Source organism: Copadichromis virginalis, linkage group LG4 (genome assembly GCF_057382275.1).
Source record: "Copadichromis virginalis isolate Kocher_CV1m ecotype Utaka linkage group LG4, C_Virginalis_male_GT1.1, whole genome shotgun sequence".
NCBI classification, from domain to species: domain Eukaryota; kingdom Metazoa; phylum Chordata; class Actinopteri; order Cichliformes; family Cichlidae; genus Copadichromis; species Copadichromis virginalis.
Genome location: NC_140621.1, coordinates 5691947 through 5718340, shown reverse-complemented (window position 1 = coordinate 5718340; position 26394 = coordinate 5691947). Strand labels below are relative to the sequence as shown.

The following is a 26394-nucleotide window of genomic DNA, read 5'->3' as shown; positions in this document are numbered from 1 at the left end:
ATGTCTGATTAGTATGTTGTTCCAAGCGTGTAAGCAAATGAATCTAAAAAAGTTTGTTTTTTATGAACAGAAAGGTTAGAAAAAAACTCGCCTGTAAACATGTTTACCTGTGCTATGATTTTACAGTCAGCCCCAAGTGGCTGTTTGAAGAACTGCAGTTTTGTTATTTTTTCAGCTATGCAGGTGTCCACAAGGCTCACATGTCTTTCTTGCCAGAGCAGGAAAGTTTGTCCTTTTAGTTAAGGAACGTGATTATCTGCATTTTTGACAAAGTATTACATCGCTATATATCGATATGTGGTGACTCCTCCTCTTCAGCAGCTTGTGTCCTAGCCTCAGGTTGTTCACTGTTGGTTTTGTGTACTCCAGCGTATACACTCAGCTGCTGCTTTCATTTCTCTTTTGTATTTTCACTTTGTAAGAGGTTTTTTTTCTGAAATAAGGGAGAGAAACTTGTGTCTTATGTCTTCGCAAAGAACTAAAGCAAGATCATATTGGTTTCCAAACAGATGTTACAATGTAGAAATGAGTTAAGTTATATACTAATGGCCTTTAGAAAACCCAAGGTACTTACTGTGACACTGAATGATGTTGTTAAAATGAAGTCAGGACCTCTCACAAGGCTGTTTGGTTAAGTAATGTTAGCTGATGTAGTCACAGCTAACTCCTTAGACTGAGTTTGCCCTCAGGACTTTGTGTCAGGCTCTCTGTGAGGTGGTTAATAGTCTTATTCACAGCCTCGTTACCTCCCACATTGACTATTGTAATTCTCTCTTACATCGTCTCCCCTAAAAATCCCTCCATAAGCTTCAACTGGTTCAAAACTCATGCATTATTACCAGAACCCCCTCCTACCAGCACATCACCCCCGATCTTCAGGAGCTTCACTGGCTCCTTGTGAAATTCAAGAGAGTGTGCAAAGTTCTTCTGCTCACCTTCAAGGCCCTTCATAACCTTGCTCTTCCTTACCTTTCTGACCTGTTAAGCACTACTTCTTCTGCTCGCTCACTTCAATCTTCTTCTATCCAGCTCGCTGTGGCTTCTGTCCGCCTCACCACCATGGGAAGCAGAGCTTTCAGCTGCTCTGCTCTCAGGCTGTGGAACTTTCTACCCCCAAATATAGGAAACACTGGTTCTCTCCCCCAGTTTAAATCCCAACTCAAAACCCATCTGTTCAAATCTGCATATTCACTGTGAACTAATTTTTTGTTTATCTTGTGCCTTTTTTATTGTTCTTTGTTGTCATTGTTCTATTGTGTGTTTTATTCTATTGGTAAGTGTCCTTAGGTGTCTTCAAAGGCCCTTTTAAATAAAATTTCTTATCATTATTATTATTATTATTCTTCAGAGAGTTCACAGGGTCTATTTTAGCCACCATACTTTCCCAAAAATATAACCAGCTTGTTCTGTTGCTTTCACTCACAGTATCTAAACCATAACTGAAAACAGAAAATAACATCAAAGAAAGGACGTCTTTCTTCATTTAAAAATGCATTATGTGACCAAAATGATCTGACCAATCAGATCTCAAGTATGTGGACTGCATTTGCACCTTTACCTGTATCCAGTCACTTGTGCTTAGATCAGCTAAAACGCACGCTAATCCCAGTTTACAAAGCTCTGAGTTTCTAATTTATCTAAACGTCCTTGCCCCAGGATTATGCTCTTGATGCTGTTCATCATTTTATTCACTGAATGTTACAGGAAGTCAGAGGTGCAGTTAACAAGCAGAATCATAGTGACACTTTCAGACTGCTCCAGAACTTCAGAAATGATTGCATCATTTTACTGACAGAAACATGTTAGAGTTTCTATATCAGGATTCTGTTATAGCAGAAAGTCCTTCTGGTTCAGGAAGAAAGGAAGTAAAGAGAGTACATGAGGGCAAAAGAAAGAAATCTGGGAGGGAAGAGATAAAAGAAATAAGAAAGAAAAGAAAAAACGGAGGAAGGAAAAACAAAAGAAAGATGGGACCAGAGAAAACACAAAGGGTGCAAAGAAAGTCGGAAGAGATAAAGGAACAAAAGAAGGAAGACTAATGAGGGAAAGTAAGGAAAGAAACTGGAGGAGAGATGAAAAACAAATGGTTAGAAGAAGAGAGAAACTATGACAGAAAGAAAAGCTGAACGTAAGAATGGAAAGGAGGAAAGAAAAAAGAAGAAATACACAAAGAAAGAAGAGAAGAAGGGACGGCAAAGGGAGAGGAAGGCTCCTAAGGAAGGGAGGAAAGACAGGAGAAGCAATCAGAAGCTGAACTAGTTAAGAAAGCAGAAATGGAAATGTCTGCGCGCTCTGTATCTGATCTTTCCATTTTATTTTTCTTCTGCTAAAAACGACTCACAACCCTGTCATTGACTGACCACACACACGCATGTATGTGCACACGTACACACACACACGTGCTTTGTGTTGGATGGCTTTTTTTTTGGTGTGTGTGTGTGTGTGTGTGTGTGTCTGATTCTTCACCAGCAGTCAGCAGTTTAAAGCTGTAATTACAGAGAGAGAGAAACAGAGTCGGAGCTTTCGTGCTGCGGCTTACATTCTTGTCTTGGTGTGTGTGTGTGTGTGTGTGTGTGTGTGTGTGTGTGTGTGTGTGTGTGTGTGTGTGTGTGTACGTGTGCAGTGCTCTTGGCATATTTAGGTCATGATAGTGAATACATTAATAGCAACATCAATCACTGTTTTGCATGTGCTTTGAGTGAGTTGCAGCGTGTGTGAGATTCTCTGAATTGTTCTATTTTCATAATTTCTTCTGATTGGATGGACTTATAACAGTGTCTGCTCTTGAAGCCAGCACATCAAATTGGGACTTTTTAGCAGGTTGCCAGTGGATGTCTGTAGAAAACTGTGATTGAGGCAGCTTTATGCTGAGCATATGCTGACCCCAGCCCAGCAGCCAGACACTGAACTTCAACAGATAACAATCTGATGAGCAGTCAGGCTACAGCCTGCATTTCTATCTGTTCATGTTTTAAAGTCTCTTTGTGCTGGTTTTCATCTTTGCTTTGTGTTCTTACCTACGTACTTAGAGAAAGATTTGTGTTGGTGTGTGGGGCTGTAGCCTGTGGGTTTATATTGTTAAATGGTAATCATGAGACAGTGTGTTTCAGGTCATTTTATGGAGAAACATGAAATTAATGTAACGTGTGCTGGATTAGAAAAGTGTTCTGTGTAATACAGAACACTTTTTTTTGAGTAATGACTCCAACCCAGATGGCAAGAAAGAGGGGACATACCTCCAACATGCAAAAAAATGTAATCACCCAGCATGCAATTCATTTGCACAAATGTAATGTGTTTGATAAGCTGCTTGGCGATGGCGGTGACTCTCAAAGTGACGCCATTGAGAATCAATAAGGAATGGACTCGATAAGTGATGGAAGTGGAATCACTACAGTCCCACACACCAACACAAATCCCCATATGGACACAAATACGGACGGTGGACACACATGGAATATGTATGAGCGTATGAGAGACCTGAAAACAATCATCACAGTGATTCTACTATGAACAGGTAGAAACAGAGGCTGACTGCTCATCACTGCTTTGTCTTGTGTTGAAGCTCATCCTCTCCCTGCTCATCACGCTAGGTTTTTCGCTAGCCCTGCGTTAGCATGTTGTCCGTGCTTGCAAAAAGCTCAAATCTTGCCACCAGTATAATCCAGTTGTTTCTGTCCTGCATGCAGATTCAACGTTATCATCACGCTCTCGTCCCTTTGTGCCATAAAAATAAAATGAATGTCCATATCTCATTCCTGACAAGCTGTAGACTTCATCGTTCTCCTTCTGCTGCACACAAGCTGAAATCTTTGTAACACAAGTACTGGCATAATTGCAACTGGAATTACATTTTTCACTAATGGTTTATGTTACTGCATTACTGAAAAAATGTAATGTGATTATAATACATGAAGGTATACGGTCTCCATTGCTTAACATGTCACAGTCAACAGTCAGATGACATCATCAGCATAGTATTTTTTTTTAATTCCCTTTTCTTCACTCGTTAGGTGAAGATGAGGAGTTAGGACCACCCCCCTCAGTAGATGAGGCAGCTGATGCCCTGATGACGAGGCTTGGTTTTCTACTTGGAGAAAAGGTCATCAGTGGAGAGCCAGGCTCCCCTTACCATGCTCAGGATGGGCAGGTAAGTAACACACACGCTTTTGTTCCACCTAAATCATCGAATGCTCTTAGGTTCAGAGATTTAACTGTGAATCTGCCATACGATGTTTTATCGAGGTCGTGGAAAGTCTCGTTCCACTGACAAATCTATTTCATCCATCCACTGTGTTTCTATTTGAATATTTAAAGATGTTTTGCCAAAAAATGCTAACTTATACAGACACATGTTAACTATAAGAATGAGAACTGTACGATATAACATTAATACCTATAATGCACAATAATAGAAGAATATTTCTATTTTTCTTTTGCCTTTCCCACAGAGGATGTCTCCTTCTTCCAGTCTGGCTAGTAGCAACACCTCGCCCAGTTCCACACTGCACCCTCCCACTGGTGCTGAAGGCAGTAGTAACAACAAGCACGCTTCCCCGAACCACGCCTCCGTCACCTCCCCCACCTCAACACTGGAGAGCAGAGACAGTGGGATCATAGGTAAGGGGCAGTTGTCTTCAAATGGGCCATTAAACAACCAGCTCTTGTTGCTAATGCCCCCTGTTTCCCCTTCTCTCTAATTTTCAGCCACGCTGACTAGCTATTCTGCTGACTCAGCTGCAGAGAGGGATGACGGCGCTAAGTATGCAGGAGAATGTTACCATGGCAGCAGTCTCAACCTGTGGCAGCAGGGGGGTCGACCAGTGGTGGCGTCCACTTCGTCTACCAGTGTGGTAGCGTCAGGAAGCAGAAATGAGGGTTTTCTGTATAGGGTGGACGACAGCATGGCTGCCTCCACTTACAGCCTAAACAAACTCCATCCAGATCGAGGCACTGGCCTCACCCAGTCATCAGGTTCCACCTATTCCATCCCCCTCTACTTCATGCCTCGCCCTAATTCGGTTGCTGGTAAGATGGCAGATGAATGCGATGTGGCCTTTTTTGCCTTTCAGCACAGTGTGAGGTTCTGTTGCATTTTACCAGATATTTATAGTCAGTGTGGTCTAGAAAAGTCACAACTAACTGGCTGACACCAACCAACCATAAAAGTCCAGCTTAACAAGCTCCACATATAAAAGAATCTATAATTTTGCAGATTGCTTACAGATAATTTCATTTTAGACCAAATCGTAAAAGAAAACCTGGTAAAAAGAGAGCCAGCGGCAGGACAGGGAACTCAGTTTAAACTCAGCACAGCTCACTAAGCCCATAATCTGGCTTCATAGTGCATCCCTCTGCTCTGCAAAAGTGAATTCAGAGTGTGTCCCAGTGCATACGCAACGCACTTGTATTCAAATTTGTATACAAATATACAAACAATTGCAGTGAATTGTGGGGGCGACAGTTAGAAAAAGATTCCTATATTATTAATAAGTGACACGGAGGACTTTATGGGCACGTTCATTCATTTTGCATCAAACTGAATAAAACATGAAATTTGTTTTTTAATGTTGCTGTTATTGTAAAAACCTGCCAGGACACTTTGCAGTGTGATTGGATCACATGCACGCAGTAGTGAGGAATTAAAACACAGCTTGTTCTCTAGTTTATAATCTGTCTTTAAAAAAAAACCTCACCTTTATGTAAAAACATAAATATAATAATAAATATATATATATAAATATATAATAATCATACAGGTTAGGGCTACAGTTAGACACAGACAGTTAAAGACAGTGTTTCAGAAGCACACATAGAAAATCACAGTCCTGGATCCAGGCCATACTTCACCAGAGACATAACTGAGGCACAGGCAGATGTTAATACAGAATCCTTATCACCTTAAAAAGAGCACCTATTAAGACTGTCTGGTTTCTTTCAAGTTTCTGGTTTATTTCATGTGTACACAGGCAGGTGTGTTAACAAGCTCGTCATTGGTAGTTTATAAACTGCTGATAAAAGGCAACAAGCTGAAAAATGGAGATGGTGCCTGGGTAACGTGTTCAGAGCCCATTCTCCTTTTCCTCTTCTCCTTCTCCTGTTTCAATAAAAGCTAAAAGTCATGAGCACTTTGGGGAAGGAAGGAAGTGACACACAGGATACAAGGCACAGCCTGCACTCGTATTCTCTGCAGTGCAACAGGATTGTTACTGGAGTCATTAAGACAAAAGTTCTGGTAGGTTTCTCACAGCTTTGTGTTTGCAGCCAGGGAAAGTTAAAGTTTTTAACTTGTATTAGTCCTTTGTTAGGTTTTATATCAACTTTTTAGGAACTGTCAAGATGCTGAAATCCTAGTAATCCTGCCTGTTTGCTTTGCTAACAACAGATACGGAAATCTGTTCTAAAGCTATAAACACGTTTGTCTTCATACAAGCTAGAAGACACATGAGTACTTTTGCTTGGTTGGTGTTATGTTAAGATTAACTTGTTAAATTGTTCATACAGCGATTTGTAACATATTTGTTACTGAGAGTTTTTAAATATTTCTCACTGTTGTGGAGCGTATTTGTGGAGGTATGTTAATGGTAAATGAACAATAAGAACAGTTTTAAAAGAGATTTAAAGTCTAGGAGCTATATGAGTCCATAGAATGTAAAACAAGAGTCTCGCTGATGAAGGTGACTCTACATATATATAGCTCTAGGCTACATAAAAAGACTTCACAAAGCAGATGGTGACATCATGTTGGCTACATCCATCTTTTATACTGACTAATTTCTCCTAGCTGTGTCCTCCTTTAACAGAAACAAGAATTATAAGAATATTCTCGTCTAACCTTTGGCAAGAACGTGAATGCATCGGTTTACCAAAGTGCCAGACCTGTTTGTACCAAGTAGTAAGGACACATTCACCATAGCTAACTTAAACTTTGGAGTTTCTTCAGTGGAAAAAAATATATCTACAAACGGCTCTAATTTAGTTTTCTATAACCAACTTAGCATCTGTATAAAGCACATTATGTCAGTTATTTTGCAGCAGTCTTATTACAGCATTTTTTTTTTTTATTTCTCTTTAGCCACTAGTTCAGCCCACCTTGAAGACCTGGCTTATCTTGATGAGCAGCAGAGACACATCCCTTCAAGGACATCCCTCAGAATGCCTAGACAGAATTCTGGGATTCGTAGTCAACAGGACCACAGAGGTAAATGCACACATGGTGCCAAACATCCTGAGATGCAGTTATAATAAATGGCAGCATTACACGCGCTCCTCTCTTCCCTCTCTTCCAGCAGTTCGTTTCACTCCCTCTCTGAACCTGAAGCCGCTTCACTTTGAGGTTCCTGGTCTCTCATCTGATTGGCTCTTCACCGGCAGGGAGTGGCTCTTCCAAGAAATGGACACCTGCCTCCGCAGTGATGATCCAGCAACCAGCCGGGGCGCGGTTATCATCGGCAACATGGGATTTGGCAAAACGGCCATCATTGCTCGCTTGGTGGCACTTAGTTGTCATGGAAACCGTATGTGGCCAAATGCTTCTAGCAGCCAGACCATAAACAAACGTAAGAGGAAAAGATCCCTCCTGTTTCACAGCTCTGTAAACTGTGTCGTACAAGAGACATTATGTGGATATTAGCAGAACCCTAGAAAAAACGTATGCAAGAGTTAAACTGTCTTCTGGTTGCGTTTGCATATCAGAAAGTTCATTTCTTGTGTAGCCTCTCACCACTGACACTGGAAAAGAGGTTCAGCAAGATAAAGAGCCAAAGCACACAGCCAAGACGAGGCTCTGAGTGTCTTTGACCAGTTTAGACAAAAATGTTTATGTACTTAAATTCACTCAGACTAACAGAGTCATCATATGTAACCCAATAAAATCCACAGGGCCAGTAGCCAGACCCATAGCTGAGCCAGGCATCAGAAAAACAGTGTAAAATCATGCAGTTAATGAAGGCAACAGCTGCTCAGAAAGAATGACACGTTTGTATGTTTGAATTTCCCAGATGTGGAGACTTTTTCCCACGACTCCCTGGGAAGAGGTGGAGGAGGAGATGAAGGGGGGTCAGGAGAAAGCTGTCCAGGCACACCAGAAATGAGGAGGAGACAGGAGGAGGCGCTGAGGAGGCTCGCGGGACAGGTAGTGTCCCTACTTCATTCCTCTTTCTACTTTTTAATCAAAGATGACCTGTTGTGCTTCTCATAATTTTCTGTAGGCTGCTTGTGTACAGCAGTGGAAATGACCATAAAAGACCCACATGAATTAGACTGCTGTAATACCAACCAGTGTAATGAATGATCACTTAGTCTCTCAAGCTAAAAGGCCAGCGTGTGAATCCACCTTAGCAAAGTTTTACTGAAAATCTACAGATGATTCACCGACTTTCTTCTGCCTCTGTTTTGTAGGTAGTCTCATATCATTTCTGTCAGGCCGATAACTGCCACACCTGTCTCGTTCCGGAGTTTGTCCACAACATGGCGGCTACATTAAGCAGCGCGCCTCAGCTGGCCACCTATCGTGAACTACTGCACCGGGCGCCACAGCTCCAGAGCATGCTCAGTCTGCGCTCCTGTATCCAGGATCCGATCTCTGCCCTTCAGAAAGGAATACTAGAACCGCTCGATGCTCTCTACAGAGGTACAGCTTCTACTACATTCTGCTGTGGCACATTAACTGATGTGCAGTGATGCAATGTGAGTTTGTTTTGTTTGTTTTCCAGAAAATAAACTGCATGTAGAAGGGGCGGGCCTTATTGTACTGATTGATGGGCTAAACGAGGCAGAGTTCCACCGGCCGGACTACGGCGACACGCTGACCTCCTTTCTATCCCGAACCATCCAGAGATTTCCTTCCTGGCTGAAGGTCATTACCACTGTCAGGACCAGTCAGCAGGTAAACACAAGTCACAAACACACAGAAGTGTAAAATCACAAAGGTGGCCGTGAAATGGGAACAAAAGAGCACACAGGTGCGTTAGAGGGGCAACAATGAGGCAACCCCCAAAACAGGAATGGTTTTACAACTGGAGGACACAGACATTTTTCCCTCCTCATCTTTTCCGACTGTTTTTTCACTACTTCTGCATTTGTTTGCATTTGACTGGGGTCACCTGGTAGCATGGGATTCAGAATCAGAATCAGAAAGGTTTTATTGCCAAATGTTGAGCAGGTTTACAACATTAGGAAATTGCTGCGGTGCTTCAGTGCAAACATACTGTCATAAATTACGCTAAAATAGACATGAAAAATAAATAAATAAATAAAAATAAGAATAAGAATTAAAAGTGCTAAGTAGATAGATATATACATGATATATACATGAGTGCAGGTGGTGATCAGTGCCAAACACGGAATGATGCAGTGAACACAGCGTAGGGTCATGTGTTAGTGGTGGGAACAGTCATATGGTTATTGTTCATGTGTCCGACAGCAGAGGGGAAGAAACTGTTCTTATGGCGAGAGGTTCTGGTGCGAATGGACCGGAGCCTCCTGCCTGAGGGGAGCAGGTCAAACAGACTGTGTCCAGGGTGAGAAGGGTCAGCTGAGATCCGAGCTGCACGCCCCAGTGTCCTGGAGGTGTACAGGTCCTGCAGAGATGGGAGTCTGCAGCCAATCACCTTCTCAGCAGAGCGCACAACACGCTGCAGTCTCTGTTTGTCCCTGATAGTGGCTCCAGCGTACCACACGGTGATGGAGGAGGTGAGGATGGACTCGATGATTGCAGTGTAGAATTGCATCATCGTCCGTGTTGGCAGGTTGAATTTCTTCAGCTGCCTCAGGAAGTACATCCTCTGCTGGGCTTTCTTGATGACGGAGGTGATGGTGGGCTCCCACTTCAGGTCCTGGGTGATGGTGGTACCCAGGAAGCGGAATGAGTCCACAGAGGTGATGGGGGTGTCAGTCAGGATGATGGGGGGGAGTGGGGCTGTGTGCTTCCTGAAGTCCACAATAATCTCCACTGTCTTCTGGGCATTCAGCACCAGGTTGTTGTGGCTGCACCAGGACACCAGACGTTCAACCTCTCTCCTGTAGGCAGACTCGTCCCCGTCCGAGATGAGTCCGATAACGGTGGTGTCATCTGCGAACTTGATTAGCTTGACAGACTGGTGGGTGGAGGTGCAGCAGTTGGTGTACAGGGAGAAGAGCAGAGGAGAAAGAACACAGCCCTGAGGGGAGCCGGTGCTGATGGTCCGGGAGTCCGAGACATTCTTTCCCAGCCTCACATGCTGCTTCCTGTCCGTCAGGAAGTCAGTGATCCACCGGCAGATGGGATCAGGCACATTCATCTGGGAAAGCTTGTCTCGGAGATGGTCTGGAAGGATGGTGTTGAAGGCAGAGCTGAAGTCCACAAACAGGATCCTGGCGTAGGTTCCTGGGGAGTCCAGATGCTGCAGGATGAAGTGTAGGGCCATGTTGATGGCGTCATCTACAGACCTGTTGGCTCTGTATGCAAACTGCAGGGGGTCCAGGAGGGGGGCCGTGAGGGTCTTGAGATAGGAGAGAACCAGGCGCTCAAAAGACTTCATGACCACAGATGTCAGAGCCACGGGTCTGTAGTCATTTAGTCCAGTGATCCTAGGTTTCTTGGGGACAGGGATTATGGTAGAGGACTTGAAGCAGGCAGGCACATGACATGCCTGCAGTGAGGAGTTGAAAATGCCAGAAAACACTGGGGCCAGCTCGTTTGCACAGTGTCTGAGGGTGGCAGGAGACACACCGTCTGGGCCGGGAGCTTTTCGAGCATTCAGACTCTTAAACTGCTTCCTCACATCTGCTTCATGAATATGAAGAGTTGTGGTGGGAGGAGGTGGTGTGAAATCGGTAGCACATATACTAAAATTGGAACGATACAGAGAAGATTAGCATGGCCCCTGCGCAAGGATGACACGCAAATTCGTGTGAAATCCTCTTTTGTGTGGGGTGAGGAGGGGGGTGTTGCAGGTGAAGTGATTGAAGGTGGTGATGGCTCTATGGAGGGGGGAGAGGTGGGGGAATGAGTGTCCAAAGTGTCTCTATTGTTGGGGCCGTTGGAGGTGTGAAGGCTGCCTGATGGCTCGTCAAAACGGCAGTAAAAGTCGTTGAGGGTGTTGGCTAAGAGCAAGTCATCAGTGGAGTGGGGGGTTTTAGGCTTGTAGTTGGTGATATTCCTAAAACCTTTCCACACAGAGGCCGAGTCATTCTCTGAGATCTGCTGCTGCATCTTCTCAGAGTGCTGATGTTTAGCAATGTCCACTTCCTTAGTGAACCTGTACTTGGCCTCTCTGTAGCAGTCCCTGTCTCCGCTTCTGAACGCCTTTCTCTTTTCCAGCCACAGCTTTTTGAGTTTAGGAGTAAACCAGGGTTTGTCATTGTTATAACTCACCCTGGTGCGTGATGGCACAATGCTGTCCTCACAGAAGTGGATATAGGAGGTGACAGTGTCCGTAAACTCGTCCAAGCTGTTAGAAGCAGCCTTCATTGTGTCCCAGTCTGTAGACTCCAAACACGTGCGAAGCTCCTCCACAGCCTCGTTGCTCCACAGTTTTTTAGTCCTCACGACAGGTTTGGAGAGCTTCAGCCTCTGTCTGTACGCGGGGATTAGGTGGATCATGACGTGGTCAGAAAGTCCGAGTGAAGCGCGGGGCACCGCACGATAGGCCCCGCTGATCGTGCTGTAACAGTGGTCTAATGTCCTCTAATGTCCATTAACAGTGGTCTAATGAGGTGATACCTGGACCCTACAGAGGTCACACGGGTAGTCCGGCTCCTGCCAATGCGTGCCATTCCTGCAAGGTTTGCTGTGTCTTTCAGCACAGTCTCAAGAACATCGAAGAGATTCCAGGAGACTGTAGGAGACCTGGACAGGGTTGAAGAGGATGAGAACATGTGTGAATGATTCTGACCAAACAATCAGAAACAGACTTCATGAGGGTGGTCTCAGGGCCCGATGTCCTCTAGTGGGCCTTTTGGTCACAGCCCAGCACTGTGGAGCCTGATAGACATCTGCCATACAAATCCAGAACTAGCAGCTCCATAGATGAGAGCAGGTTCACCCTGAACACATTAAAGGAGAAAGACTCTATGCTAGTGCAGTGGGTCCTAGGTTCCCGGCATTGTGAAGAGAGCATAAACATACAAACAAGCACATGGGGACTATTTTGAGTTGTGTTGGTTTCTGCCATTGTTACCAGTGTTAACTGAATATCTCTTATCAGTTTGGAACCTTCTGAATATGATTAAAATCATATTATTCTGAAGCAAATACTGTCTGTGCTGCCAAATTACTGTGAGCAGCACACACGGCTAATAAACACAACTTTTTCTGAACTAACAAAATCTGTTTCTTTGTGTTTTTATTCAATCAGGACATCACTCATTCTCTGCCCTTTCACCGCATCTCTTTAGACCGAATGGATGAGAATAGCGCCATAGACCAGGACCTGCAGGTAAGGTGTAAATAGATTTCTATTTCTCTGTCTGTCTGCACATCTGTACTGCATCGGTCTGTCTTTTCTCAGGGTTACCTGATGCAGCGTATCCACAGCAGCACTGAGATCCAAAGCAATGTGTCACTGAGCAATGGCCGCCTCGATAACACTGCACTGTCCAAACTGATCAGCCACCTGAAGAGCCTGAGCAGAGGCTCATATCTCTATTTAAAACTGATCCTGGACCTGATAGAGGGGGGATACCTCGTTCTGAAGAGCTCCAGCTTCAAGGTGAGATGGAGAAAGAAGGTAAAGGTCAAATAAAGTCCTGAAGAAAGTCGAGACTGCTACAAACTAGACTAAAGAAGTAACTGACAGTTGAAGTATAATCGACACAGATTAAAGCACTTTCATTTAAACACGGATGAAATAAATCAAGCAGTATTCATAGTTTCCACATGACATCACATTGTTACAGGAACTCCACATGGACGGCAAAAATTATTTTCTCTACTGTCTGCTTGTCATTTTTACCAGATTTGTTTAGCCAAAATACAGGACAGTTACTAATCTTCCCCATACTGGAAATATTTAGTGTGTGCTACTGTTTAAAAAGCTATAGACACATTCAGTCAGTTACCGTGCCATACCGCTGGAAAAATGTCCGTCACAGTTGGCTCTTGGAGATTATATCAGCATTTGAGTAAATGTATTTAAAGGGACTGACTGTTCTGACTACATTTTATTTTAAAATTAGTTTCAGTCATTGAATTTTATGTCAAACAACTTTGTGAAAGGGACAGTCTCTGAAACTCAGCAACATATTTTCCACTGAAAATCACCAACATCAGTTTCAGTCGACCCTGAACTTAATCTGTATTTGAAATGTGCATGCCAAAAAGTTTACTAGCAGCGATTCTGTGACTTGTTTAAGTTTCAGTGTAAACATAATATAAACAAATGTCAGCTGAAATAACTGAAGCGTACAAGAGCGAGAGCATGTTAGTTTAAATAATTGGACACTGCGGAAAATAGTGGGCGTGGCATTTTCAATGTAAACAAAGAGATACTGATGTGTAACCATAAAGCACAAATGTGTGCACTCTTTGTAGCTCATCTGATATACCGAAAAGGCTTTTAATGGGTGTGTGTGTGTGTGTGTGTGTGTGTGTGTGTGTGTGTGTGTGTGTGTGTGTGTGTGTGTGTGTGTGCGTGCGTGCGTGCGTGCGTGCGTGTGTGTGTGTGCGTGCAGGTGGTTCCTGTGAGTCTAGCAGAGGTTTACCTGCTGCAGCTCAACATGCGCTTTCCCACCCAGTCGTCCTTCCAGAGGGTTCTACCTTTACTCAACGTTACTGTGGCATCGCTGCACCCGCTGACTGACCAGCAGGTAAAGGCTCAGTCGCAGTAGAGTAAAAACAGGACAGCAGCTTCCTTGCAACTAGGAAAAATCAGTAATTGACTGCAGGTAGTACATTTATCATAGTTATTCGTTTTAGCATCACAAAAACATTGCATATAATTGCTGACTTGACGCCAATCAGTTGTGGACTGATTCTGTCTTATTGCTGTTATTCTGCCATCTTGACACAGCAAAGTTGTTTTGAGGATGGCAGCTGACTGAGCTGACAGGCCTGGTCACCGTCTCAAAACAACCATTTCAAAGGCAACAAGTTTGTAGTAATTTAGTAATTTGTGGGCTGTGGTCCCCAGTGTGATTGTAGCATAGCACACCAGCATTTTCACGTTGGTAAACTTTATGTAGTATACTGTGGACTCGGAACATGATGAGTTTACTGGAAGTAACGTTTGTAACACTACTGAATTTTGTGAGCACACATACACGAGATACTTTTTTCTTCAGTGAAGATGACTGTTTAACAAATATACACACCGAATAACTCTAGTGAGCATTAGCAATACTGACAACATATTCTTCCCCCGCTGGCTCAAAATTGATTGTTGGTCCCTCCTTCAGGGAACTGTACAATGTTCCTCTGTCATCTTTATCACCGTTTGTGGTGGGGCGTGGTCTGCGGTGTTGTGCAGGGAGGGCGGACGCACCTGCACGGCATCCTTCATCACTCCCGCCTAGTTATAAACACGGGGACTCAGGGGTTGGTGTGTTGTGGTGTGAATATTGAATAAAATGGCTCAAACCTATGATCCCTGGACCCGCCGTGTCTCATTCACACCACACCGTTATAATTAGACCATGATATTACTCACAGAGCCATATTTGATATTGCAAATAGATTTAAGCCCTCAAAGTAATGACTTGAAATGCATCGATTGTGTGTATAATTGTGTCACCTTGTAAGAACCGTCCTTTGAAATCAGTGACCTTATCAGGATATTTTTTTATGAACAAATATCATCAAACTTCCTGATGTGCCTTTCAGACTCAGCTGTGCTTCAGTTAGTGCTAGCATGCTAATAGTTGCTAACAGTGGATACAATACTGTCAATGCACAGCTGTTTGAGGTGGTAAATGCGGGCACCCTGGCCGGAGGTTCGCTGGAGTGGGCGGAGTTCTCACAGCGCCTGGAGCAGCTCTCCTCGTTCCTTTTGCGGCGCAGCGACGGCAGTCGGATGCTAAACCACACCTCCTTCAGGGAGTGGCTCATGTGGAGGGAGGAGGGCCAGGATGACCGGTTCCTCTGCGATCCCAGGTATAGTCAGAGGGCCAGAGGGCATGAGTGACAAATGGAGAGAGAAGAAAACAGGGACAGATGTTTCTCACTGAGCTGTGTGTCTCTGTTTCCAGGAGTGGCCACACTCTCCTGTCCTTCTGGCTCTGCAGACAGGCAGGAAAGCTGACCCGACAGCAGACACTGGAGCTCGGGCATCACATCCTGAAGGCGCACATCTACAAGGCGAGCTCTCACACACAAAGTTAGACACGCATACGCAGATACATGGGGCTGGAAACCACACCAGTAGATTTTTTTTACAGATCACAAACCAATGAGATGCCACTGTTTTATGTCTAACTGTTGGTTTCTGTCGCATTTGTTCTCCTCATCCAGGGCCTGAGTAGGAAGCTAGGGGTTTCCTCCTCAGTTCTGCAAGGGCTGTGGCTGTCATACAGCACCCAGAGCCTGAGCCCTGTTCTTGCGTCACTGCGCAACCTCTACACCCCCAATATCAAGGTAACAATGCATACTCACACACACACGAGTGTATTTCCCACCACAGTTCTGCTGTAACTTTCCTCTTTTCCTTTTGCAGGTGAGCAGATTGCTGATTATGGCTGGGGCTGATGTGGATTACTGTAGCGATGTCCTGAACAACGCCCCCCTGCTGTGTGTCCACGCTCACCTGGGCCACACTGATGCTGTAGCACTGCTGCTTGATCATGGAGCACAGGTAAGGAAAAAGAAAAGGCCGTGGAGCTTTTTAAACATCATGTGAGTTCATAGAGACGCGTCATTGGGTGTTAACAAGAGCAGATTTACTCCAACCACAATTCCACCTTCAATTTTTAGCTGGATGCTTGGTCACATGACGGTTTGACTGCACTGGGATTCGCTGCTGCAGCTGGTCACCTGGATATCGTCACAATGCTGAGTCAGCACAGAGCCAAGGTAGCTACCAGTTCTACTCCACATGTGCAGTTTGGTGTCAGACAGATGTTTGCAGCTAATGTAAAGAATGACAACAGCAGGATTTTCACAGGCTTCTGTGCAGTACATCCCATAATTCAGTAGCTTGTAGATCCACCATTTGCTGAAAAAAGTAATCGTTTTCTGTCCCTCGCGTTGTTCCAAGGTAATTGTGCACAAAAAAATATCACCGTGGTATGCAAGGGGCCAACCTTATACATACAGTGAAATATGTTAAATAAGGAAAATTGAGATTGTTGCAGTTCAGTTGCTCTTTTTCTTTTGATTCTTGGTCTCATAACCTTTTCTGATAGTCAGTGGCATCACTGCAATTTAACCTAGAAAGAGTCCCAACCCTGTTTTTGAGTGTCTGTCTCCCCTTGGGTGCAGGTGGGTCACGTGGACGGCTCCGGTCGGTGCGTGCTGGTTCACGCAGCCCAGCGAGGCCACCTCGAGGTGCTGCGCTTTCTCCTAAAGAGGGCGGAGTGGAGTTGTACTACCTGCTGTGGACAGAAGGGGGCAAGCAGGAGCCAAGCAGTGCAGCAGGCTTTGATTGCTGCAGCCAGCATGGGACACACAGAGGTGATACAAACACACACACACACACACACATACACACCTTTAATGTATAACACTGTGTGGTACAGAATATACAATCACATAGTCGGGTGTGTGTGTGTGTGTGTAGATGGTGTCATACCTATTGGACCTTCCAGAGGAAGATGAAGAAGGGGAGGAGAGACCTGAGATCAACACATATGACAGTCTATGGGGAGAGACAGGTAATGACCATGTAACTACTATTGTGTAACTACTTTGTCACGGCAGGCTTTGTTTTTCTGTCAACCAGACGCCATCAGTGTGATAAATTCACGTGGAACATGGTGGGAAACAATGTTTTCATAAACATGCTTTGGTTTGCTTAAAAGGTCATTTACAATAACGGATGATGTAGCAGGATCATTTTCCCACCACAACCTCATAATTAATGAGAGGCAAACAGGAGACAACATGACTGATCACTATACTTTACATTAGTAGCATCTAGTGGACGAAAATGTTCACTTCAGTAAAAACAGAAAAAATAAGTATTTAGACTCTTCTACATGTTTGGTTCCTCTGGCCAAGATTATTATATTTATATTATATAAGAGCAAAAAACCAACACAATAAAATAAGTCTTTGAAAAATATAATTAAAATGAGACAAAAAATAAATAAATAAAAATAAAAACATACAGTAAATGTGAAAAACAAGCTGATACAATAACAACTATACTGAAGCAATAAAAACGAAATGGAAACGAGCAAATACACAATAGAAAACTACACTGAAAACAAAAGGTTCTCCTAAGAAATACAGAAGTTTTATTTATGTAGTCATCTCGAGGTCCTTTATGTTGTAAGATAAAGTAGTACAGTGAAAATCCCAACATCAGACGTCCCCTCGGTGAGAAAGCGCTTGGTGACAGTGGGAAGGAAAAACCTCCAGCAGAGCCAGGATCAGACCTGGGTGATTCTGTCTCATTGCAAACTTTTCTTACCAAAGCTCAGACGTGGATTCATTTAATATCCGTCGCGTCATTTCAAAATAAACTCTGGCTTCTATATTTAATGTTTGTTCTCTAACACAGCTTTATAATGCCATGTGTTCAGTTACAGAGCTGAAGTTTGTAATCGTCTGGTTTCCCTTGTCTCACTCTGTGTGTTTGCGTCAGCTCTGACAGCAGCAGCAGGATGTGGCTGTCTGTCTGTCTGCAGGCTGTTGTTGGATCAGGGGGCAGCTGTGGAGCAAGGAAACAAGCAGGGTGTCACTCCACTTTTCAGCGCCGTGAGACGGGGTCACTGGCAGGTATGGTGGAACCAGAAAGCAAACAGGCACATGATCACACGATACCTGCAGCAGATAACTGCAGTCTTCCTCCTCCTGCATCCTTCGGTCAGGTGGTGGAGTTGTTTCTGAATCAGGGGGTGGAGGTGAACATGGTGGACCAGCAGGGGCGAACATCTCTGATGACTGCAGCCTCAGAGGGACACATGAGCACTGCCCAGCTGCTGCTGGATCATGGTAATCACACACTGCACTCTGCAGCCAGAAAAACAGCAAGAGTTGCTGCAGCAATGCAATTAAACCAGCAGTCACATTGTTTATGTCCAACTTCAGTGCAGTCAGAAAGTATTTTTTACTTTTTCTTTGATCAGGAGATTCCGATGTTAAAAAACCCTTGAAAACGAGATTGGTCCTAATCAATAATACTTTAACTACAAACGCTAATCTTAGAGGACAGCTGTGATACTGTACAATATTCTCAGTGTGTACACTGCTGTAAAAACGTGTTTTCCTCTTTCCTGACACTGACAAAAAAGTAGAAGAAATATGAAATGAATCTGTTGTCCTCGTGATCAAACACTCCACTGTAGGAATTGACGGTTTTAACAGAAATGGCATGTGTGCTGAGACTAGTGAGGCCATGTTTGTAGCCATTATTTATAAGGTCGTCCTTAGAGCCCCCATTCTAATCACTCTGACCCTGACAATAGCTCCGACCCTAATGAATCTGTCTGTTTCCAGGAGCCTCCCTCGAACAGACCGACAGAGAAGGGCTAACGGCACTGAGCTGGGCGTGTCTAAAAGGCCAGCTCTCATTGGTCAGAGAGCTTGTGGAGAGAGGAGCAGCCACAACTCATGCAGACCGCAATGGACGCACGCCTCTGGATCTGGCTGCATTCTGCGGAGACCCAGATGTGGTGTGTACAGCCAGAGTAACCATGATTGTGTTAGTTAATTTAGAACAGTTACCTGTCCTACCTGTTCTGCAGCCGCTGCAGAGGGCAATGTAATGTAGCCGGAGGAGAATTTACAAAAGTGGTGAAAAATGTCGCTTTGATCCGTGTCCAGGTGCAGTACCTTGTGGATCACGGTGCGTCAGTGGAGCATGTGGACTGCAGCGGGATGCGCCCTCTGGATCGAGCAGTCGGCTGCAGAAACACTTCTGCAGTCATCGCTCTACTGAAAAAGGGAGCCAAAATAGGTAGAAGCATGAAGCATGTTCAGTTTAACAGCAAGAATTAAACCATGGAGGTTGTAGTTATGCAGTAAGCATCTTCACTGCTGCATGGCCGGACTCCCATATAGTTCATTTCCATTAGCAATACATCATCCTGCAGAATGAACCTTCATGAATTCTAAATCATCCTTCATATATCCCTAAACTAAACTTGCATGTGTGTGTGTGCGTGTGTGTGTGTGTGTGCGTGTGTGTGTGTGTGTGTGTGTGTGTGTGTGTGTGTGTGTGTGTGTGTGTGTGTGTGTGTGTGTGTAGGACCTGCAACCTGGGCCATGGCGACCTCTAAGCCAGATATCTTAATGGTTCTGCTCAGTAAATTGATCCAAGAAGGAGATAAATTGTACAAGGTAGCGCACATTTCCATCTTGATGAGATTTGATTTGATTGACTCGATATCGATTTGATTCGATATTCCAAAGTTCTTTCTGAAAGAGTTTCTTTTTTTTTCTTTCCAGCAAGGTAAAGTGAGGGAAGCCGCTCACTCCTATCAGTCAGCTCTCCAGAAGTTTCCAGGAGACGAGCTGAAGACGTTCAAACAGCTCAGGGTGTGCGTGCTGCTCAACCTCTCACGCTGCCGCCGCAAGATGAACGTGAGGCTTCTTCTTACACACACACATGTTGAGAATATTTTGCTTATTATTTTGAAACAAATCTCATCTCGAAAACTTTATTTCAGTATTGATATATCGTTAATCTTCCTTACAGGACTTCAGCCTTGCTGAGGAGTTTGCTACCAAGGCCCTGGAGCTAAAAGCCAAATCTTATGAAGCCTTTTATGCCAGAGCCCGTGCCAAACGCAGCCGCAGGTAAACAGTGTCGTGAGAAATTGAATAAAACTAACTGATCGTCATCTTCTGAGAGTTTGGGTTCTTTGGATCTTCAGTAGTAGAACTGTGATGATTTTATTGTTTGACATTTTTAAACTATTTGAAACTTAGACACGAGATTGCAGTGAGAAAGAGTTGAGTAGTTTTAGGCTCACTACCATGTAAAGAAAACCTGAGAGATAGAGTGACCTGAACTGTAAGAAGTAGAAGACATCTGTGCTGTCAGGTAAGGGTCTCATGTGTTTTAACTTGGCGGGGTGTTGTCAGTTTCCAGTTACCTCCATGCTAAGGCTCTACACAGTTTGCTAAGGCCTCAGTTACACAGGCCCAGAGACCAGCTGGCAATCCCCTGTTAACCTCCAATCACTAGGAAAGCAAAAAGGGTGCTGGACCAAAAACCATCTTGTGATTGCTTTCATTGCTAGAAGATTACTGCGGTCACTCATAGTTTGCATAGAAGATGCCAGCTTGTCTGCACTCAGTCACTAACTAACCACCATGTAGTGGTGAAGCATGAAAAAGTACAGCACAAACCAGAAACGGAGACCATTTCCCTTCAAAGTAAAAGTATTCCACTCTGTGACCACATGCAACTTCCTGCAACCGCTTGCCAACCAGACACACTTTCCACTAGTGACGAGTGGTTACCGTGGGGTCACTGACTGGCACCGTTCACCAGAGAGTAAAGACCTAAAGCTTTGACCTAGCATTGCCTTACAGTCACAGTGACTGAAGGCATAGATTTCAGATGGAGGGACACATTTTTAAGCCTGTTTTTTCTTTGTGAATGTGATTGCAGCAAATTTCAGGTAACCAGACATCGAAAGATTGGAACAGACCTTCTAAACACTGACAATATGAAACCTATAATTCCGGAAACATTCTGATATACACATTCTCTGTCATCTTCTGAAGTTTGTCCTGTTTTCACTCCTTGTCACTATCACAACCCAGACAATTCCACGCTGCTTTGGAGGACCTGATTGAAGCCAGCCGTTTGTGCCCATCCAACCGGGAGATTCAGCGCCTGCTGTCACGGGTCAAAGAAGAGTGTCGGCAGGCTGCACAGCAAAAGGACATTCATCCTCCATCATCTAATCACGTCTATCAGCAGAACATGTCCATCAGCGAGGCCAGGTCTAGAGATTCAGGTTGTTTGCAGGTACAGGATAGAGAGGGGCTTACAGAGGAAGAGGAGGAAGAGGAGAAAGCAGAGAGCAGTTTCAGGGAAAGAGACTCCTCTCCCTGTCACCTTCAACCTGCGGTTCAAAGTCTTGACACCCGCTGCCACTCTGGGGTACCATCGCCCTCCTCCCTTTCCCCCACTCATCTGTATCATCACCTCCCCAGTCCCACCCACGCAGCCTCCCTTTCTTCACCTAGTCACTCTGCACCTCCCCCTCCTTCCACATCTTATCACGATTTCAGCCCTACTTCCTCCCTAATCCAGCATCAGCAGCGAGGTGGCATAGTGTCTGAAAGTATGCCTACATTGTCCGAAAGTGGAGGTGTACAAAACTATCCACAGTCTGACTTAGATCAGAACCAGGGAGTCCAGCGTCACCCCCATCTGGCTGGTCAGAGGTTCCAGAAGCAGAACCCCGTCCAAGGCCACTGGCTCCAACCAGCCAAAGCACAGGTGGTCCGAACCAATCAGCCCAGTTCTTCTACCCACTCCAGCATGGTTTTGGGAAGTTCTGCCTATTCCCAGTTCGCCCATCTGCCCAAAGAACTAGCAGAGCTTGGGGAAGGCTTTTGCTCAAATCCTATGGATGTCAGGCCTAGCCCATTGGCTCAGCCTGGTCTGAGCTCTGGAGCTTCTTATGTACAGGATGAAGAAGAAGAAGTTGACCTGGTTAGCCAGGCCAGAGGCACATCTGGCTATGGGAAAGCAGCAGGAGCCGAGTGGGCGGGGGTAAACCGTTTTGGCCAGTCCCGTCAGTTCAGCCGTAACCAATCCAAAGCAGCCTACTACCCTTTGGAAGTTACAGAGGCAGCAATGGGGTCTTCAGATAGGCTTCAGTCATCGCACGATTATCAGTATCAACACCAGGGTGGTCTTCGACGTCCACTCAGTGCTCACCCAACCTCCTCCTCTGGTCATTCCCCTAGGCCTCTCATCCATTCCCAGAGTGTCAGCGTCCGTTTCTCCCCCAGCAGTGGTAGTCTTGCTACTGGACAGCCAGCTAATCTTGGGCCAGGCTTTAGGACATCGGCCTCTGTTCAGCACATGGATCTACCTTCAGATCTGGCCTCTGCTAGAAGCATTAGTGGTTACCATGATGATAACTTCCTGATCGCCTCTCCCCAGTCAGAAATATGCATGTCAGGAGGTGGGACTTACCCTGGAGAGGTGGGACGTTCATCTAGGAACACTCCTTTTATGGGAGTAATCGACAAGACGGCAAGGGTGCACCAGCAGTATCAGCAACAGGCTCCGTCCAGCTCAGCGTCCTGTCTCAGTCCGTCTCGCTCCTGGGCCGTGTCTTCAGTGGACACAGTTGTCACTTCGCCCAGCAAAAACCCCCCTCCACCCCAGCTCTCATCCTTTGCCTACCACAACCGCAGCAACAACAATGCCCACAATGGTCACGCCTCTTATGATAACCAGCTGGACTTCTATGACGTGACGCCAGGAAATGTTCATCAGGGTGAGGGCTCAGTGCAGGTTGCCTGTCAGAATCTCTCCTACATGGATGTGAAGGTGGCTCGGACGCTGCCCATGATCCACAGCTGCTCGGACAGACCGACTGAGAGACGTACGGGTCCTACGTCTCCGGTTAAACCAAAAAGACCCTTTGTAGAGTCCAATGTGTAAAGACAATACAAGAACATTAATGAAAAGTGGTATAAATGAAGTCACTGTACCGATATACTGGAAGACTGTTCTTGAAACAAAGTAATGTCAAGTTCCTACATTTAGTACTTGGAATGTTTATAAGAGCAAGACACACCAAGTTCAGACTGGGTAAAAGCTTTTGTTTTCATTTGGTTGTATTTGTTAGTATGCTTCAGAGAACTCCACCTCACTTGCTAGGTTAAGTGATTGCTCTATGTTGTTTTTGGAAAGAGTGCCACTTCATCTTAGGCATACTGACTCCTTCATGGTGAAGATGCCTAACCTATAAGAACGGCATGGAACATATTCACCAATAATGAACTGGTTCTGCCATTTGGAAGTGAAACATTAACAGGTGTTCACCTCACAAAGCACAAGAACGAAGAAGATAATTATGGAATAAGACTGTATTCTTCTTCTTGCACAATTCTGGCTTGAATTACATTTTAAAACTGCAGTTCAAGTCTAAATGGTGACGTCCAGACAGGAGAGAAAAAGCACCGCAATTACCTTTGCCTGCTGCCGACGCCTTTAATAAAGATCTCATTTCAAGATTGAAGCGCTTAAATAACACTGACTTGAAAGAAATGGACGAATCCAGGCTCGCGTCATTGTACCAGTCAAACGCTTGTTAGTGACCCAGACCCAAGCCATAGTTTGAGAAACTCGAAAATACTGTCATTGAATAAACACTGAGTTAAAAAAAAAAGGAGAAAAAATTGTATTTATCTTTTTAAGTTATGTCTGTATTAAACTGTAAAGTTTCTTTTTGTTTTTTCTTAAAACGGTATTCCTTTGGGATTTGCCATCGTGTTTATTTTGGGGGATCGTCTGTGAGAACACGTAAACTGAAACTTTAGAGTTTTAGTTTACATGAAGCAGAAACTCTAAAGATGTTGGGTTAACATTGGTCTCTTTCTGGGTTCAATTAGAACGATATAGCGCATTTGTAAAAATTGGATTTTTTGGAAGGGTCATCCATTCAGCCTTTTTCTGTGCTCTCTGAAGGCCTTTTATATTCTGTAGTCCTAATGGTCTAATTATGCAAACCATATGATTCCAAGTGATACACCAGGGCTCTTCATACTGTATTATGTTGGAAACATTTTGCTTGTATGTGCCTCGGTTGTCAGTATTGTCAGTCACTCTCACTCTGACCATTAACTAGGCTTGACATGTAATTTCTGGATATTTGTCCTCAACAATGTGCATTTGAACTCTTTGGATGGTGTTGTATGTTTTTCTTGCCTTTCCAAAGATAACTGTGTAAAATTCCAATGAAACAATCTATTTATCTGCGCGAAACCAGCTTAATTTATGACCATGCCAAGCTAACTATCTTACCACCAACAGCAGCCACAGAGCCTTACCAATGAGGCCCAAAAATGTACCACTATTCAACTACATTCATTTACTGTGTTGAGGTTTGTTTGTTTTTCAAAAACTAAAGTTCAGTTCACTCTTTTCATCTTATCATCCACTGTGTATTTCACAGTCAGATCAGAATCGTAGCCTCACAAACATTAGCATACGTAGCCGTGTGTTTACTTACTCTTCAGATGGTTCCTCCAACTTTGGTGTGTTTCTGTGCTTGTTATAAACGCCTGCGCTCAGAAAAAGTTTAAAATCTTCAAACAAAATGTGAAGAAACAACTTCTCCAAAACATGTACATTGTACTGTGTTGGAGTAACACCATCTTAAGTTGTACTAGAGCCAGGCAGGACTTTTCATGTGAAATCGGTTTGTACCATGAGCTGGTGCAGTGAATCAATATAACCTTTATTTAATAATGTTCTTATTTATAGTGCTGTTCTGGGAAAAGGCAAATTCTCTTGAGGCAACAAGGGCAGAAATAAAAAGAGACAAGAAAAGTTTTTTTAAAAGTGGTGAAAGTTTTTGTTAGAATTTGCAAAGTATAATTAAAAAAAGGAAGTTTAGGTCAGAACATAGACCTAAATTTGGATGTTAAATAGGAAAAAAACTGTCGTAATCAAAGATGATAATTAAAATGTTTGTCTGCAACAAATGATTTTAAGTCAATAATCAAAAGTCTTATTATATAACAAACATTTATAGTTGTCGACAGTGTTTCTGCTTATGTGATATCAAAGACTAGGCGTCAGTAACAGTAACTGTGACATAAAAAAAGTTTTCCTCATTGTGCCACGTTACTGGGTTTTAAAAGTCGTTACTTTGAATGGAAAATGCGTTTTTCTTATCGTACCTTAGATGCTAGGGCTAACAAACATCTGCTGCAATACAGAAATTACGCTGTTTCTTTTTTGCGTTTCCCAAAGTGATCACCATCTACTTGGGATTTTGAATGTTACCAATTTTTAGCACACTATCGTTTATGAATCCATCAAGCACATGCTTATTTATGTCTTTACAAGGTTTTCCTTTCAAACCAGTAGTTTGCCTAGCTTGCTAAAACAGATAAAACAGACAACATATTTATGGCAAAAGACACGGTTTACTGCTCAAAATGCTTTTGTCTATGTCAGCAAGGAATGATTTAACTTTTCCATCTTAACCTTGTTAACGACAAGGGGAGGTGGCTAGCTGAATATTTAAAAGAGGGACAAGTTTCACTTTAATGATATATTAAGATCAGGCTTCTTTAAAACTGTCTTTTATAAACATGAATGCCAGTTTTTGTACATTTGTAGTGCTTTTTTCCCCCAAACTTCTCACTTTCAGTTGCTGTTGCTGATGAAACAAGTGATGTCTGACACAGCACACACAGTACAGTCTCTGACCACTGCCATCATCTCGTACTGCTCAGGGGACTGCAGCTGTGAGATGATATTAGCAATTTGATGTTCAAAGTGAAAACGTGGAAAATCTGTTAGCAAAACTGTGTGTTGTGCATCACATGTAGGATGTTTACCTTCTGTCTGCATTGGTGCCTGACTGTGAAATATCCCGTCAGAACAGAGCCAAGTCAGTGTGTACTTTGGGCTCTTTCACAGTGTGTAAGATGAGCTTACATTTAAAACCAAGGATGGTGACGAGAAGAGCTTCATTATCAAACATTTCAAGCAACATGAATGTGTTTTTGGCTCATGTGGAATCACTGAGTTAGAAAGAGGAATAAAGCTGAATAAAAGACTGAACTGTAAGTCTGTCTCTCATTGTGTGACCCAACAAGGAAAAGCTTTTTTGGGTATAATCTTACATTAGAACAAGAACATTACCTTCTTGTTGTGTTGATCTTATATGCAGTGCTCTTACAATAACTGATTGTTTTTTGGCCACTTGGGGGCAGCAGAAGCAATCTAAATAGAATATTGATTTTAACATAAAGCACCAGTCAGTGGGCTATCGGGCCTTTTATGATTGCTTTGTAAGAATGAGCCAGACTGCTCCTTCGGCCATCCTAAACTTTTTGCTGTGGAAAACTTTAGGAGTGGCAAGCGCAGCTCTCAGGGTGAACTACAGATCTTTTATCTGTTTAACCTTTCAGGAAATAAAGCGGGAACAGACCTGAACTGGCCATCAAACTGCTTTTCAGTTCCATGTCCAGTTACATTTGAGCGTTAGAAAATGTAAACCCTGAACAGTTAACGTGATCCCCACTTAGATTATTACTGAATGTCTGCACTTCAATGACATCTTGCCTGTGTGATTTAAAATCCACTATGTTGGTGTACAAAG

General features: G+C 43.8%; 1 protein-coding gene and 1 non-coding gene across 4 annotated transcripts in view; both read left to right on the top strand.

The window, feature by feature from the left end:
* tanc2a (tetratricopeptide repeat, ankyrin repeat and coiled-coil containing 2a) overlaps positions 1-25853 on the top strand; it is a 60091-nt gene extending 34238 nt beyond the window's left edge. For 2 of the 3 annotated variants that reach the window (XM_085453270.1, XM_085453268.1), the window contains 26 exons: positions 4014-4150; positions 4452-4620; positions 4708-5028; positions 7076-7201; positions 7290-7559; positions 8001-8134; positions 8401-8632; positions 8715-8887; positions 12339-12419; positions 12492-12692; positions 13654-13788; positions 14874-15070; positions 15166-15274; positions 15428-15550; positions 15630-15767; positions 15887-15985; positions 16394-16585; positions 16692-16785; positions 17721-17854; positions 17947-18070; positions 18575-18750; positions 18902-19034; positions 19326-19417; positions 19526-19660; positions 19776-19876; positions 20852-25853. In XM_085453270.1, coding sequence (XP_085309396.1) covers positions 4014-4150; positions 4452-4620; positions 4708-5028; positions 7076-7201; positions 7290-7559; positions 8001-8134; positions 8401-8632; positions 8715-8887; positions 12339-12419; positions 12492-12692; positions 13654-13788; positions 14874-15070; positions 15166-15274; positions 15428-15550; positions 15630-15767; positions 15887-15985; positions 16394-16585; positions 16692-16785; positions 17721-17854; positions 17947-18070; positions 18575-18750; positions 18902-19034; positions 19326-19417; positions 19526-19660; positions 19776-19876; positions 20852-22715 — 5690 coding nt within the window. In that variant the 3' untranslated portion in view covers positions 22716-25853. The remainder of the gene's footprint in view (positions 1-4013; positions 4151-4451; positions 4621-4707; positions 5029-7075; positions 7202-7289; positions 7560-8000; positions 8135-8400; positions 8633-8714; positions 8888-12338; positions 12420-12491; positions 12693-13653; positions 13789-14873; positions 15071-15165; positions 15275-15427; positions 15551-15629; positions 15768-15886; positions 15986-16393; positions 16586-16691; positions 16786-17720; positions 17855-17946; positions 18071-18574; positions 18751-18901; positions 19035-19325; positions 19418-19525; positions 19661-19775; positions 19877-20851) is intronic. The other variant, XM_085453269.1, reaches the window with a different exon arrangement.
* On the top strand, positions 10805-10910 carry LOC146710660 (U6 spliceosomal RNA). The gene has a single exon (XR_014920313.1). It is a non-coding gene; the product is annotated as a U6 spliceosomal RNA (small nuclear RNA).
* Positions 25854-26394: the final 541 nt, after the last annotated feature.